General features: G+C 38.0%; 1 protein-coding gene across 1 annotated transcript in view; it reads left to right on the top strand.

Annotated features, from left to right (window-relative positions):
• frrs1a (ferric-chelate reductase 1a) overlaps window positions 1-16,929 on the top strand; it is a 38,510-nt gene that overhangs the window by 15,145 nt on the left and 6,436 nt on the right. The window contains exons 6-12 of the mRNA XM_049467022.1: window positions 362-544; window positions 1,178-1,276; window positions 2,329-2,476; window positions 9,195-9,308; window positions 12,167-12,282; window positions 12,752-12,838; window positions 16,234-16,331. Coding sequence (XP_049322979.1) covers window positions 362-544; window positions 1,178-1,276; window positions 2,329-2,476; window positions 9,195-9,308; window positions 12,167-12,282; window positions 12,752-12,838; window positions 16,234-16,331 — 845 coding nt within the window. The remainder of the gene's footprint in view (window positions 1-361; window positions 545-1,177; window positions 1,277-2,328; window positions 2,477-9,194; window positions 9,309-12,166; window positions 12,283-12,751; window positions 12,839-16,233; window positions 16,332-16,929) is intronic.

Genomic DNA, 16,929 nt, shown 5'->3' with positions numbered 1-16,929 from the left:
TGTACCACCAAAAAGGACGAACCACATCCAACAGGATTAACTGTGGATGCTGTAAGAGGAAGCTGTCTGAAAGGGATGTTCGGGCGCTAACCCGGATTGTATCCAAAAAACATAAAACCACGGCTGATCAAATCACGGCAGAATTCAATGTGCACTTCAACTCTCCTGTTTCCACCAGCCCCAACCCCTGTATATAGTGCAGAGTCAGTCCATATTTTAGAATGGGTATACACAATTCTGGACCAGTTTCCAGTACAATAGTGAATAAATACAGCATCAATAAGGTAATCTATTTGTATTTCATATGCAGTTCTGAATTAAGCTGAATAATGTGTTTTTTTCATTATTCTTTATTCATTAGTTCAGCTCGGACGGTTGTGGTCAGGAGAAATCTTGCCTGTTGGACCCGGTCCACTGCAACCCTGCCACAGATACACACTGCTTCTTCCTGTCCTACAGAACTGAGGGTTCCAGTGTGCAGTTTGAGCTGAGTGGGCCAGCGCCGGGATACGTCTCTTTCGCTCTCTCTGAGGATAAATGGATGGTGAGTGGAAAACAAGACCAAACAAATGTTTGGACACACCTTTTAATTCAGCATTTTTTTTTATTAATTTAAATGAACCCTGATGTCATCCATACTGTGCAGGAACCCATAAGGAATCATGTAGTAACTTAAAAGTGTTAAACAAATAAAAAAAAATACTCTGTGAAGCATTTAGTAGCTGTTTTTAACTTGCGGTTTCTGAGGCTGGTAACTCTGATGAACTTATCCTGTGCAACAAAGAAAACTCTTGCTATTCCTTTTCTGGGGCGGTCCTGATGAGTGCCAGTTCCATCATAACATTTTTGATGGTCTTTCAAAGTTCTTGACATTTATATACAAGTATTTTTTCTTTACTTAGTTAAGTAGTTCTTGCCATAATATGAATTATAACATTACTCAAATAGAGTTATTGACTGTATACCAACCTCTTCACAAATGTACAACTGATGCTCTCAAACACTCATAGTCGCAAAGTGTCTTAGAGTGTCTAGCAGTCAGCTATCTGTCTCCAGGAGGTACTCTATCCAAATGCAGCCTCTGAGATTATTTATATTTTGCGTGTGTACACCCTGCTTGTTACACACACTGTATGTGACACTGCTGTTCCTGTTCTCATGTGTGTTTCTTCTGCAGGGTAATGATGACGTTTATCTGTGTGTAAATGATGGAGGGCGTGTAAGTGTGGAAGCAGCATATGCGACAGGCCGCACTCACCCAGAGATTGCAGATAAGGTGTGTTTTCTACAGTATTTTCAGCTTTTTATGGGCAAATGTATTGAAACAGCTGCTCATGTATTGTTTCTTCTGAAGTTAAGGGTATTAAAAAGAGCTTATACTGATTTTGTTGGAGTAACTGTCTCTACTGTTCAGAGAAGACTTTTTATGTTTTTTTTTATGCTGCAAAATATTATATGTTCAAATGTCTTCAAATAAATGCTGCATTTATCTACAGTACTTTAACCCTCCTGTTATGTTCTGGGTCAAATTGACCCGTTTTAGATTTTAAAGATCTAGGAAATATAAGTAAAAGTATTTTTTCGGTTCGAAACGTTTTCTGCTTGTCTTAATTAGTCTAATAAATATATATGAAAATGGCACATATTTGCAACCACCCCCTGCAAAAACTAAAACTAAAACAACATTGAAGTGTTATGTTTCAATGTTATGTAAACCTATTGTGTTTTATATGCTGGTCTTTTAAAAGTATTTTTTTTTAATGAAAAACTAATTAATAATTCTAATTGAACCATTACGTGTTAGAGGTAAGGAACACCATTGCACAAAATATGAATAGAATTATTAGTAATGGAGTTAGTAATTAAATATTCACACTTGTGGATCACCCTGTGGATTGAATAAATATATTTTGTCATTTGGCACCATGCCTAATGCCAGGCTATAAAGAGGGGTAAATAGCCCCCAGTATTGAGCTGTGGAGCAGTGGAACTGTGTTCTCTGGAATTATGGTGCCGCTCCATTAAATACTTTTGGATAGGATGAGTTGGGGATTTGGGGATGACCTCACTGACCAAACAAAACCCTTATTACTGAATGCAATTAAATTGTCACAGCAATGTTCAACAATTGAATCTGGTAGAAAGTGGTCTCTGGACAGTAGAGCCAGTTACTCCAATAAAAACAGGATCTAGTACTCTTTTTAATCTCCTTGGTATCAGAAGAAGCAATGGATAAGCAGCTGTCCCAATATTTATGTCCATAGTTTAGGTTTAAAACGTGCTCCACATGTATTGAGCTGTGTCTGATGATTATTATGGTCTGTACAGGCTGAGCTGAGTGATGTGGGTTGGAGAGTGGCTGACGGGGTGATTCAGTGCAGGTTTCGTAGAGCCATCAGCATCCCTGAGGATCCACAGCGCTTTAGCCTCAACCACAGTTACTACCTGTTCATTGCACACGGCGCTGCTGAAGACGGTGAGTATAGCTCAGTTGAGGATGTTCTAAAGCAGTGGTTCTTAAAGATTTTAAACTAAAAAAAACGAATCAAATACCACCAAAATGTCATCCACAGGAACATATGCAAACCAACTTAGGGCTAAACGATATGCAGTGCAACAAAAAATGCAATGTGTAACAATGTTGGTCAATATTATTGGCCTGTAGCCTGCTTTTAACTCGGGCTAGCACTACTGGAGCATCATTAGCATTAGCCACTAAGCGCACTAAGAGCTAACTCTTTCACTATTCAGAGGGAAGTATATTGGACTATAGCCTGCGTGTTTACCATATTAAAACATGCTAGCTAATATCGCCCTGTCTTACCGAAACTCTCAGGGTTCTTCAGTGTAGCGCTGCTGGGCGGCATTTACTAGCACTAGCATCTCAAGTCAAGTCAAGTAGTTTTATTGTCAATACTGCATATGTACAGGACATACAGAGAATTGAAATTACGTTACTCTCCTTCCCAATTTTACAGCAAGTACAGATAATAGATATAATAAAGGAGAATGGGAGACACTATGTGTACAATACAGCAGGGACACAAATAGACATACATGAGACAAAAAACAAGGTGCAGTGGTGTGGGGGAGGAATAGATATATAAATATAAGTAAATAAGTAAAAATAGATATATAATTATAAAATAAAAGAGTGGGAGACACTATATGTTCAATACAGCAAGACACAATAAACATACGTAAGACAATAGTGCAATATTGATGGTGATTGAGATGGAATGACAGTAAAAATAGTAAATAACAGTAGTGCAAATACGGTATATGGTATATAGCTTAAGGCTAGTAAAGTGAATGAGTGCGTAAGTCCTTAAAGTTCACAGTTTAATTAAGTGGAATTAAAGTGCGTATTGACAGTGCAAGTATGTCAGTAGTGCAGGTGTTGTGTAGTGCAAGTCCGTTTGGAAGGGACCAGTACTTTGTGCATTGTAGTGCAGAGTTTCAGTACTTTATTAGTGGGGGGGTCAGGATGCTGAGTGAGTGTGTGCTGGGGGCAGGATTGGGATGGGGGGTAGAGCAGGAAGAGAGTTCAGCATCCTCACAGCCTGATGGATGGGGCTGTCTCGCAGTCTGCTGGTCCTCGCCCCGAGACTCCGCAGTCTCCTCCCTAATGGCAGCAGGCTGAAGAAGCTGTGTAGTGGGTGAGAGGGATCTCCTGCCAGACGGAGGGCTTTCCGTGTGAGGCGGGAGCTGTACAAGTCCTGAAGGGAGGGGAGAGAGGTGCCAACAATCTTCTCAGCTGCTCTCACGATGCGCTGGAGGGTCCTGCGGCAGGATGCTGTGCAGGCCCCGTACCACACGGTGAAACAGCTGGTCAGTATGCTCTCGATGGCCCCTCTGTAGAAGGTGGTCATGATGGGGGTGGGGGCTCCAGCTCTTCTCAGCTTGCGGAGAAAGTAGAGACGCTGATTTGCCTTCCTGGCCAGTGACGCTGAGTTGGTGCTCCAGGAGAGGTCCTCTGTGACGTGCACACCCAGTAACTTGGTGCTGCTCACCCTCTCCACAGCAGTTCCGTTGATGAACAGAGGGGTGTGCAGTGTGTGAGTTCTCCTGAAGTCCACAACAATCTCCTTGGTCTTCTCTGTGTTCAGAGAGAGATTGTTGTGTTTGCACCAGGAGGCCAGGCGGCTCACCTCGCTCCTGTAGTGTGACTCATCGTTGTTGCTGATGAGACCCACCACCGTCGTGGTGTCATCCGCAAACTTGACGAAGAGGTTGGAGGTGTGTGCTGGTGTGCAATCGTGGGTCAGCAGAGTGAACAGAAGGGGGCTCAGCACACATCCTTGGGGAGCCCCTGTGTTCAGTGTGGTGATGCTGGATGTGCTGCTGCCTGTGGTCTTCCAGTCAGGAAGTCTAACAGCCAGTTGCACAGTGAAGTGCTCAGCCCCAGACTGTCCAGTTTGTGTATGAGCTGTTGGGGGACGATTGTGTTGAATGCTGAGCTGAAGTCAACAAACAGCATTCTGACGTAGGTGTTCTTCTTGTCTAGGTGTGTGAGGGCTGAGTGGAGAACAGTGGAGATGGCATCATCGGTCGAGCGATTTGACCAATAAGCAAACTGGTAGGGGTCCAGGGAGGGGGGGAGCAAAGACTTGATGTGATGCATGACTAGTCGTTCGAAGCACTTCATGAGGATGGGGGTGAGTGCAACTGGACGATAGTCATTGAAACAGGATGTCGATGCCTTCTTTGGGACAGGGATGATGGTGGTGGCTTTGAAGCATGTGGGAACCACCGCCTGACTCAGAGAGGCTGCGGCTAGTGCTAGCAGTTAACCGCTAATGTTAATGCTAATGCTGCTGCACCCAGCCTTAGTGGAAATCTGGAAATTTAAGCGTAAATCTGTAAATAAATAGAAGCACTTTACTCACCCAAATAAACAATTTTCAGGAAAAATCTTTATAGATTAACATCCAGTGCTCATTTTAGTTTTAAAGAAAATTAGAAAAAAAGAATTACAGTTTTATTTACTTAGCTTAGCTTTATTTAACTTGGTTAGCCCCCCACCACCACCACCCAGTGGTGAGACCTGCTGAATAGAAGGAAAACATGGCTACACCACTGTTCCTTACTGATGTTGCATAATGAACTTTATAATTGTATAAAAATAGACCAGAAAATTGCCGTTCATTGATAGTGGACCTTATAATCCGGCGTGCGAAAAATAGCTAGTTTCATATGGTCTAACCTGGTCTTCAATGTGGGTAAAAAGCTCATCATCCAGATGTAAAAAACATACACTAGGCCAATTACTGTAGAACAATATATAGATACCACAAATATATTGTATCGCTTCGATCTTATCATTTCAATACGCCGTGTCAAACAAAAAATATCTTTATTACTCCACATGGTCACGCTAATCAAATAAATATTCTCTTAATGCGATGAAGAATATTGTCTGTTAAATTCTGACACCAATAAATCCATAACTCCTCACATTTGCTTCTTCAGGAGTGTTTTGTCTTCTTCAGAAACACAGATGCAGTAAAGTATATTAAAGAATCATCTTGTGATATATATTGAGTATCACAGAATCAAAGTATTGTGATATTATAATTAATGTCATTAATTTTGTATTTTGAGATGCTCTGTAAATATTTCAAAAACACTTGAGCTCATAGTTACCCACAATTCTATGCACATGTAACTTTATTATAATTTAAAATTACAATGTATTTTCATTAATAAGATTTTCTCCACAATTCAAAAAGAGTGTTATCTTTCTGTGGTGACATCACCACAAAGCATCTATAGACATTTCCATAGGTGTGGCCAGTAGGCTACTGAGAAGGGGTCTTTACAGAACAGTCCTACCAATGTCCCGCCCCCTTCCTCGACTGCAGCCTAGGCCTTGGAATGCTTCTAGAACCCACCCCTTTCTGCCAGACCAAGCTCATTGTCTCAGACCGCCTTCATTGACCCTTCACAAATGCCCTCTATGGCACCAGAAGCAGAGTGGATTTTTCCACTGGTGTGGCAGAGTTTGACCAACAGCACAATAACACCACATGATCAATAAGAGAGTTATTGATTAACTAGGAAGTGAATCTGACAACTCAGCTACTACTTAGCTACTCGATGTAATGCAGTTGACTGGTCAGTTTCAGCCAAGGCTCTCTGTCAATCATTTATTTCTTAAAGTAGCCCCATGATCTTATGATAATACAGCAGGATAGGGTTTAAAAACAGATCTCTGTGGGGAAAATAAAAATATGAGAATATTAGCACAGGGAGAACTGGTGGAATGGTTGAGACACTCGAGATAGAGGAGACAAATGAGATTAAAATGGATTGGACTGTTTTGCAATTGAAACCTGTGAGGATGGGTTGAGCTACACATCTTACAGGAAAGAGCTATCATAGGGATGCTCTCCTACACTTAAAGTTAACCAGCTCTTGATTTTGGGCATACTTGTTCATGTTAGTCATGCTGTTATACTAGTATTGTCTTGCTGATCATGCACGTCAACCATATTCCCACTTTCTCTTCTGTGGTTTCTATCTGGATAACATATAGGCTAGAAATCACCTTCATTCAGTCTTCTCAGTGAGTTCAGAGAGAGAAAGCCTGGCTGAGGTTAATGGATGAACATTACAGCCCTCCGTTTTAACTGAAGGCCCTGTTTTCATTGCTCAAAGTGTAATGTACGGGTCAGGCTGATCTGGACAGTAAACGTGTCATTTTTATGGCATCCAGCACTGATTACGCTACTGCGCTTCCCAAATGATTCTGAGGATCTGGAAAATTGAACTATATCAGCACATGCTGAGGATACACACCGGCATGCTGGTGATAAATGAGAGCCGGGTCAATGAGTGCACAGACTATAAAACAGTACAGCAATACAGCGCGTGAGCTTGGTTCTGTTTCCTCATACTTAAAGCAGCAGTAATTTGATAAAAATGGACATTTACACACTTTACTCTCTAGTGTAAGAGTTTATCAGTCAAGGTAGGCTTGCCTCTTTAGCTTTATCCTGTGTGCACACAGCAAGTGATAAAAGTGCTTGCTGTGAATGTATCTAACAAGCAGTGGTGTGCAGTGAAGCCCTTCTAACCCTTCAAGAAGGGGTGACAATATGTGCATGTAAATCATAACAAGGCATACATTGTATAAATTAACTAAAATAAAAAAACAGCAACTAATTCAAAAGATTTGTCTATATTTTTCAGTTGCTGCAGGACTCTTATCTGACTGACAGCGGTTCTAACCAATCAAAGCTTTTTAAAATAGTATCTGCCCCCTTGTGTCTGCGTCTATCATAGAATTGCGAAAAACAGATATTGGGTCACATCATATTAAGTAGTCTTTTTTAAAGGCTGTCCTTTAATGTGAAACTAATTCACAATAATAGGCCGTCTGACTGGTGAGTTTTAGTGTGTACTTAATGTTTTGGCTGCTCTGGCATACTGTAGGCATACAAATCACTGTACTTGTAGGAAGAAATGGAAGATAATCGCTACCCACCAATTAGCACGGTTCTAAATAATCACACAATCCCTTTAAACCATGTACTGGTAAATACATGTTAAAAAAATGGGCAAAAGATACACAGTAAATACTGTAGATAAACATATGTTGTCAACAATCAAATCAATATAAAAAATATATATATATTTTTTATTTTATTTTGTTTAATATGGAGATAGTCTTTAATTGCAGCTCTACCAACTGGTAGAAGGCTTGGGAAGGCTTTCTACAAGATTTCAGAGGGTAGGGGGGTTAATGTCAGAACTTCCCCTAAACCAAAGGTCACTAATAGATGGACCGCAGTCCGGGTCCAGGCCTAGGCGTTGTCCAATCCGGACACAAACCGATAAACTACTGAGAAGAATTTAATTCTAATTTTAAAGTTTATTTAAAGCGGCGGAACTTTTCTTGTCTTTACGGTAAATGGGCTTTGCGGCGCAGTGCAAACTCACAGACCAATCACGTGTGCTGTAAGATCACCAAACGCTCTCCTCAGCCAATCAGATCTGAATGCAGATGCGGGAGCGTGGAGCACACATAGGTGAAGTACACAGTGAGAAGCTGCAGCCTGAGAATAAAGCCAGAAAGACTAATTCAGATGGTGCGCACCAGAAAACGAACAGTAATAATATTAAATAAAATAAAACTGACTGTTTTTAAACAAAGCTGATATTCTGGCCAAGTTCAGCAAACATTTCTACATATATTGTACGATTTGTCATTCATGTAATTATCATGACAGGCAGGCTTAAATGTAATATTAATAAAATAAAATAAAATAAATATAGCATTTTAAAATTAAGTTGACATACAGATTCACATTAATAGACTCGATTAGTTGAATTATTGAGGGTGTTTCCATTTATTGTATGATAAGTCAAGAATGTAATTATTATGACAGGCCTATTTAAAATTGAAACATATTGAATAGTATTTGTAATTTGTTTTGCCTTTCAATTGTTCAGTAGACAGGATATAGCTCTGAATCACAACACAAGTTAAAAATGACAACGGTCCGGACCTTGGCCCGACGAAATTTTCTTTAACTAGACCGTCCTGAACTCTAATTAAATACCCCTGCCCTAAACTGTTTCCTCAAAGCTGAAATGCTGAAGCCTTAGGATATTCCTTCACTTTAAACTAGGTGTCTGTAGGAGGCTAAAATCTGAAAAACACCCTCATAACATTATCCCCCCTCAGCCAAATATAAGAGCAGTCAGGCAGGTAACATTGGCATTACTGCCATTCTCCAAACCCGTATTTATCCAACAGTGTCAGAAACCACATTATCAAGTCTAAGTTAACAGAATTTAAACATCATCTCCACATTCTTTGAGGTGGGAGTATGTTAGCACTATGCTAACTGGTGGGGTTTCAGTGTGTCTTAACTGTTAACTACCTTTTTAGCTGTTTTTTGTAATAATCCAGCTTCAGACATTGAACATGACTTGGCTGATTGAATGCATTTTGGATGCAGTGACAAAACTCTGTTTATATCCATAATTTCCTGATTGATGTTGGTTAGCGATTGAATATTCAATGAGATACTGATTTATGACCCAGTCACACAGCGTTTCTCCGGCGTTTAATTGTGCTTAAGTTTTAAACAGGAAATTATTATTGCTGCTGTAGTTATAGACTGTGGTAAAGCGTGCAATAAAACAGCATAACTGTACTAACCTACGTGCATTTCCTGCCTCAGGTCTGATCCATAAACATAAACGTCAGCCCCTCATATCAGCTCAGCGGCAGGCCATTACCGGTCCACCGGAGATAGCAACCGGATCCCGCTCTCCTTTAATGATGAAATATCACGGTAAGCATTTCTTCACCAGTGGAATACACAAACACATGTGCAGGTTTAGGTAGTGATGTAGTTTATAGCAGTTAATGTGTGACATTTGAAGGATTTTCAGCTGCAAAGCTCACATGGATGCATATATGGGATAAAAAAAAATATATATAGAAAAATAGCTTAGAAAAAAGATAAGCTTTATTCCTTTAAGTTAAATCTGGCAACATGTTACTATTCTATACTGAAATTTTAGTAATAATGTTTGCAAGGTATGATATAGGCATGTGCAAAATACATTTTTGTTTCCATAGAAGTGCACATATAATTTCTGGCAATAATTCATTCTAATGTTATTAATTAGATGCATTGGCGTGGGAACCGGGGGATATTAGAAACAGGTGGATTTGTCCCCCCCAAAAATGATATCATTTCGCTCAGCTCAGCTGTACCGCTGTGTATCTCTAAACGCCAATCGTGGAGCTGGTTCAGGGAGAAAGTTCCGCCTCTCAGGAGAAAGAGCCAATCAGCTTGCTGGTTTTGCGCCCCTCGCTGTGAGTTTTAGCAGCAGCTGATATTAAAACTAATCTGTATCTACGGAGATTTTTCTAAAAGAAAGGTAACACAGCTAACCATGTAAACTGTGATGAGATGTTTCTGATAGCTGGTTAAAAAGACGCGTCTCTGAATCAAAACACAGATTAAATCCTTAGTGTGCTTAATAAAATACAGCCTGTGAGTTGGTTAGCTTAATTTAGGAATTAGATAGATAGGGTGTCAGGGTTTAAGAAAAAAAAAACTATTAATGTTCAGCTTGCCCTGATGTGCCTGATCAGCTAATCACTATTTAGGAATGCAGGACTTACTGTAAACTATAATGAACAAAGCAACTAGTTAGCTAGAAGCTGGATGTAGTGGATGGCCAGAATTGAGTAAAGTACGGTGTCTGTAGTTTAAAGCAGTTTCTTAACCCTGGTCTCTGCCCTAAAAATGTGTGTTTTCCATCAGATCCAAGTGTTCAGCTAATAAACTCTTTACTGAGTTTACCTGTCCCTGAGCCCCTATGGAGCATAAATAAATCTTTTATATCCAGCAGTGTATTCGACACATCATATCACCACTTACTTTACTAAGTGCCTTTATATCAGCGAGAGCTCTAGAATATGCATAACAGTGGGAATATGCAGTAAAATATGCAGGAACAGGGTTGAGAAACACTGCTCTAACGTTACTTCTGCCAAAAATCTCTATGAATTGTATCATAAGACACCATCTTATGATACAATGACGGTTCGTTCCACACGCCGTCAGACTTTACAACACACCGCGCTCCCAGTAAACACTAGTTTACTATCTCAGGACTTCATACAAACCTACATACTACTCAGTGTAGCTGTAATGCTTACCGTGTGCAATATCCATCTCACTACGAGTACTGTGATCATCATTTGTGCAATTTATTTAATGTGCAATATTTTTTTTTTCTCACTTTTGTTTTTATCTATTATTTATTTGATATTTATTCACTGTTACTCTTGTGCAATAATACTGGTCCACCCTACCATAATCATATCTCTATGCACTAGATGTATATATATATTTTTTTCTTTTACTATATATAATTTTTTTTAATTCTTTATATATTTTCCTACAATAGGTTTTCTGTATATATAGATTTATCATTATTTGTATTTACCTTTTCCTGACCTGTTTCTCTGTCCTTTACTCTGCACTGCTGTAACATGGTAAATTTCCCCATTGTGGGATTAATAAAGGATTATCTTATCTTATCTTATCTTATCATAAGAAGTGCTTTCAGTAGAAAAAAAATTAAAAGCGCAGGACTCAATGCTAGTATGTTTTTTTAAAAGAGTGGAGAAAATGTAAATATAAAGAATTGACATGCCAATAATAATAATAACCAAATCTGTTATATTATTTTAAATATTAGGTGGTAACTGATCAGATTTTATCATATGTATATAATTTAGACACCGCACGAATATTTTTTTTCTAACAACAGTAAATGTAATGTGGGGTAACATGTTTAGGTTATAAAGTCACCTTTACTTGGATGTAACTAATAATAAACATAATGCAGAAAAAAGGGATTCCACAAATGTTGTTCTATGACACTATACTATAGGGTGGGCTTTGGCTCATATTAGCAAATGTGTCCCCCCAATATCAAACCCGCTTCTACGCCCTTGATTACATGTTACATGTTAAATACTAATATCATTACTAATTCTACAATTATTACTTCTACAATTACCGCAACCACTACTATTACTACTCTCACTACTGCTACTACTACTACTATTACTACTACCACTTTAGTTACTGCTGCTACTTGTACTACTATCATAAGCTACTGCTGCTACTACTACTCCTACTGCTATGACAACTACTACATGATTGCTACTACTACTTCTACCTTTACTACTTTTACTACTACTACTACCACTACTACTGCTCATAATGATCATAATATTTTGCTTCATTATCATTATAGTGGTACATTTGATATAATGTTTTAATACAGTGGTATGAAAAAGTTGGGCACCCCAGATCATTTTCATGATTTTGCTTTATAAATTATTGTTTTTTTTTTGGATCAGCAATTTCAGTGAAATATATAAAAATGATCAGCTTTGGACATCTGTTTCTATTAAAATGTTTGGTATTTAAAACTGAGATTTGAATAATGATATATACAGATATACATATATACAAAAAGATCATATAGTGCCATTAGTCCTCATTTCTCATATGTGTGCATTATTAATTAGTTCATCATAAATACTGTCTCTACACTGAAACCTCACTGATGCTGTCTGGCAGCTGTTCGCTGATCTGCTGTATATGGAAATGTACTGCAGGTGCTCTGATGCTGTTTGCGTGGATGGTGTTGGGAAGCACTGGTATCTTCATGGCAGGCTTCTTCAAACCAGACTGGCCTGAAAAGACCCTGTTTGGACAAAGAATCTGGTTTATGGTATTATATATATATATTTTTAAATATTGATCATATTTATTAGACAATAGACTACACAGGGATATTTTTTTCCAGCTTATTCTTTTGATATTTTTGCTTTTTATTTCCTGTCATGCATTAGTCCACTCTGTTATGGCAAGCTGTATTATTATATTATTAATTGCTGTGATGTCACTGATGTCAAACGTTACTTTCTTTGACAAAACTAATAATTAACAAGAGCTTAATATTTTTATGAAAACTTAAATAGTGTTATGTAACTTTTTAATCTTATAACTACTCAACTAAACCAGGCAGCACTAAAACGTGGCAAAAAAAAAAAAAAAACAGGTCAAAGAAAACTATAAAATGTGGGAAAATTCCTTTAACTGATTGTTAGCTTTCCTTTATATGTGTAATAATATCATTCTATCACATTATATTGATATTGCCCCCTTTATTAAATCTCCTAAAATACTTTCCATTCCAGGTGCATCATAGTCTGATGATGCTGACTGTGATTTTCACATTTGTGGGTTTCATTCTTCCTTTCATCTACAGAGGACACTGGAGTCGGGTAAGAGTTAAAAATATTGTGTCAATCAATAAAAAAATATCTAATTAAGTACATGGTCTGTGATTTATTAAAAATGTGATTTATTAAAAATCTAAATTCATCATATTCATCGCTTTTTGCTAAGAACGTTTTTTAATCCTTTGATGCGCAACAAGGGTCAAAAGTGAACTGGCTAAATTATAATTTTATATATTTTTGCACTAAATTAATTAAATCATTCAGTATTCCTCAATTAACCTGTTTTTAATTATAGTACATCCTTATTTTATTTTATCTTTTTTATTTTTTTAATAAAAGCCCTTTTTTTATCTCAACCCCTCTAATGCACAACATGGGTCAAAAATAACCCATATTCATTTTCTACGGAACTGCATGTATAGCAATAAATTAATTCAGTCCATAGACTGTGTATAACTGGACAGAGCATCGTCTCTTAAAAGTGAAGCCACCACAGGTCGGGCGCCCCCTGCTGTTCGGCTGCAGAAAGCCGTGTAACCCCACCCATCCCCATAGGTTTCAATGGCAAAACAGACAACTTTCAATCACGTTTTTTTCTAATATACTGTAATTCTACCTCCATTATTTTAATGCAACAGCAAGTGTAACCTCTGCTTATATTGTCAAATTTTTATATCCCCACAGAATTCGGTTTTTAAAACTTTATTCGGCTCTATTCAAAAAAGGTGTGGTTATGGTAAAAGGGCTGCTTATGGGCGGGACCAATAACAGACCGTCAGCTCTGCTCCGCCCCGCTCTGCAGTCTGTGACCGCGAGGCAGCCCTCAGGGGCGGGGTTATTCAAATGAGTAGGCGGTCTCTCCACAGCCTTTCTCCCTCCTCTGGTCTCTACTGCGCAGACTCTGGTCTCTGAATCGCCAAAATGGCGGAAGATTTTGGCTTCATTTTCATTGAATGAATGGGAACCGCGACACGACGTCCATCTTTATATACAGTCTATGATTCAGTCATTCAGTATGCAAAGTATTCCTCAATTAAATAGTTTTTAATCATAGTCAAAAAGCAAGTAAGGAAATAAAATAAGAATGTACTATGATTAAAAACATGTTAATTGAGGAATACCTTGGATACTGAATGACTGAATTAATGTATTGCTAAGATATATCATAGAAACACTCAGCCATACAGGAATGCCATTACATAAAAAAGAATGCAGGTCATTTTTGACTCATGTTGCACATTAGAGAGGGTGTGCATATGTTGCGCATCAAAGGGTTCAACTGTACAATTTAATAGTTGAATAGTTCAATTAATGAATAACTGACATAGACTAAAAACTCCCTGTAATAATTATCAGTCAGTAACAGATACAGTAAATATTGTATGGGTCCATTTTTCGTGCACCATGCAGCTTGATTGAGGGCGTGTCAGTGTGTCTTTGCTATCATAACAACAGGAAAAGTACACATTGTGTGGCTCAAAACTCACAAAAGGCATGTACTAATTCTTAATTAATCATGGGTGTGTTTTGGGCGTAACCAATCAGCGTGCATCTTTATTCTCCTGAAAATGGCAAAACACTTATAGAAGATGGTCACACATGGCAGAGGCTACACAAATATGTTTTAAAGAATAACTACATTTTACTAATACATTTCTACATTAATAGCTGAAATATGTTGCTGTGTAATAATGAAATACTGCAGCACCATTTTTTGATCAAAAGTTTACTTAAAATAGAAATAAGTCTGGCTCACAGCTAACAGATTAGCCTGGCTAATCTGTCTTAAAGAGTAAGTCTTCCTAAATATTACTTAAGTACAGAAACACTGCATGATTTATAAGCATTATTAGTGTTTTCCATGGTTGAAGGATAGCCAGTTAAATGCTACGTGTCAAATTTCACTTATTACTTTTATTCCATGCCAGCAGGGGGCTCTGTTTCATTTCAGATCATGAATTGATTCATATGGTGGAGTGTGCGCTGAAGCCACATATTACATACTCAAATCATAGAAAATTCCATTTATGTGTCCCTAATACTGAATACTGTAAGAGGTTGGTCTGTGCGGCCAGCTGCCAGCAGAGGGCGACAGAAAAGAAGCACTGTTACCCACAAAGACTCAAAATCCCAGAAGTCTAAAGGATAATTAGGGCAAACCAACGGCAAATGTGTAAACTGTATTTAAGAAAAGGAACGAAGATAAAAGAAAAGACCTAAAATGATCTTAAAAAAAAATGTCAAAATCAAAAAAGAAATCAAAACACAATATTAAGCAACAGATCTTAAAAGGAAGCAAAAAAGTAGATTTATTGCAGCTAGTTTTTCTGCCCAACCCACCCCATTAAAATGTTTTTGTGAGCCTGAGCTTTCAAGATTTAAACATTTTGCAGTGTTGCGTTTTTTAAACTGCAACACTGAAGAAGCATAGAGCTAGTATATAACAGACATCCCAAATTGCAAAAGTTGATTTCAGGGAGGTTACCCCCGCCCCCCCCCCCCATAAAAAAAAACATAAAAAAAAAAACTTGCACACACACCAAGGGACAACAAAACTTTACATTTATTTTATTTAATTGTATCTTTTTAATAAATTTAGAGTATTCAGAGGTGAAATGAGTTTCAATTTTTTTCTTTTTGGAAGGCCCTGCCTCTGCTTTCCCTACCTCCGCCATGATCTGCTTTCTCTCACTCACTGAACAAATCCCGTCCGGGAGGGGGGAAAAACACTGCCCGCCCACACTAAAAACTGATTGGCTGTCTCACAGACTCTTTGCAGAGAACAGGCCAATCAGAACCCTCTCTGTTTTCTCTCTCTCCTTCCCACACGCGATTAGAGAAAAAAAGTCTGTGGCCTGTGTGCGCGTTTGTGTGCGTTCTGAATTCCGGGAGATTATATGTGACTCGCGGGCATCAGGGAGCCACTACCCAAATGCGGGGGACTCCCGCAGCTTCAGGGAGACTTGGTTTGTCTGATATAATAAAAATATTTATTAAGAACAATAATATAGAACAAATAATATTTTAAGAACATAGCCTCAGTGCAAAACACAAAAACAGCAATACAGTTACGCACTGAACAATCATTAAACTGAAACAGACCAAGAACAATAAGATAAGTTACAATTACTTTTTTTTACTCTAATATAATTAACAATGTCTTCGATTATAAAATACTTTCTAAACAAACCATTTTTTTAAGCGCCTCAAAACACAAAAACAGCAATAAACGGCATCTTTTTGCTGTGGAATGCTAGGAGCATTCCTAGCATTCATTCAACACAATTAAACACAAATTAAAGCTATCTATAGAAGTACAAAGTGTCCTATATATGATCAGTGGAGCTGATAAGATGAGATAAGATAAGATAATTACTATAACACATTGTGAAATGAAGCTGTTTATATGATATTTATATATGTTGTGTTTTGTGCAGGGAGCCAGTGCTCACGCTGGTCTGGGCTGCACTGTGATGTCTCTTACTGTAATACAGCCCATAATGGCTTTCTTCAGACCATCTCCAGACTCATCCCGGTAAATACATTTTCATATATTTACAGCACTGATCACCTGACTGAGCTCTGAAAGCTTGTTTACCTGTGTTTGGCTGCTGCTGCTGTTGGATGTGATATATACTAGAGCATGTTGTAAGAAGGATGTATACAGTCCTTCTTACAACACTTTAAAAAAGATTTAGGCACTGAGGATACCACGTGATTAAGGGTTTCAGGTGTTATTTTGTCTCATTCTTCCTACAAACACGCATTAAAGTGTATAACAGTCATTAATGTGTTGGATCCAAGTGCAGAACAAAATTTAAGTTTTTATTTAAATGTAATATGTTTACCCAGGTATATTTATAATTATTGTTTATTTGATTAAATGTATAAATATGCTTTAATATTATTAATGTTGTAAATTATTGTAATAGAAGAATATAAACTGTGCTTGTGGAGCTTGAAATTGATTCTTTTTTAGATCTTTTTTTGAGATCTCCTTTTTCTGTCTTTTTTTTTTTGTCTTTTTTTTTCTTATACCCTCTGTTACCTCTCACCGTTCAGGAATGTGCAGTTTGACTGGGGTTTAAGTAGAGTGCTGAACTGGTGTGGCTGATTGCCACTGATCACAGCCG

The sequence above is a fragment of the Astyanax mexicanus genome, chromosome 18 (genome assembly GCF_023375975.1).
Source record: "Astyanax mexicanus isolate ESR-SI-001 chromosome 18, AstMex3_surface, whole genome shotgun sequence".
Lineage (NCBI taxonomy): Eukaryota > Metazoa > Chordata > Actinopteri > Characiformes > Acestrorhamphidae > Astyanax > Astyanax mexicanus.
This window is presented reverse-complemented; position numbering and strand designations above follow the sequence as displayed.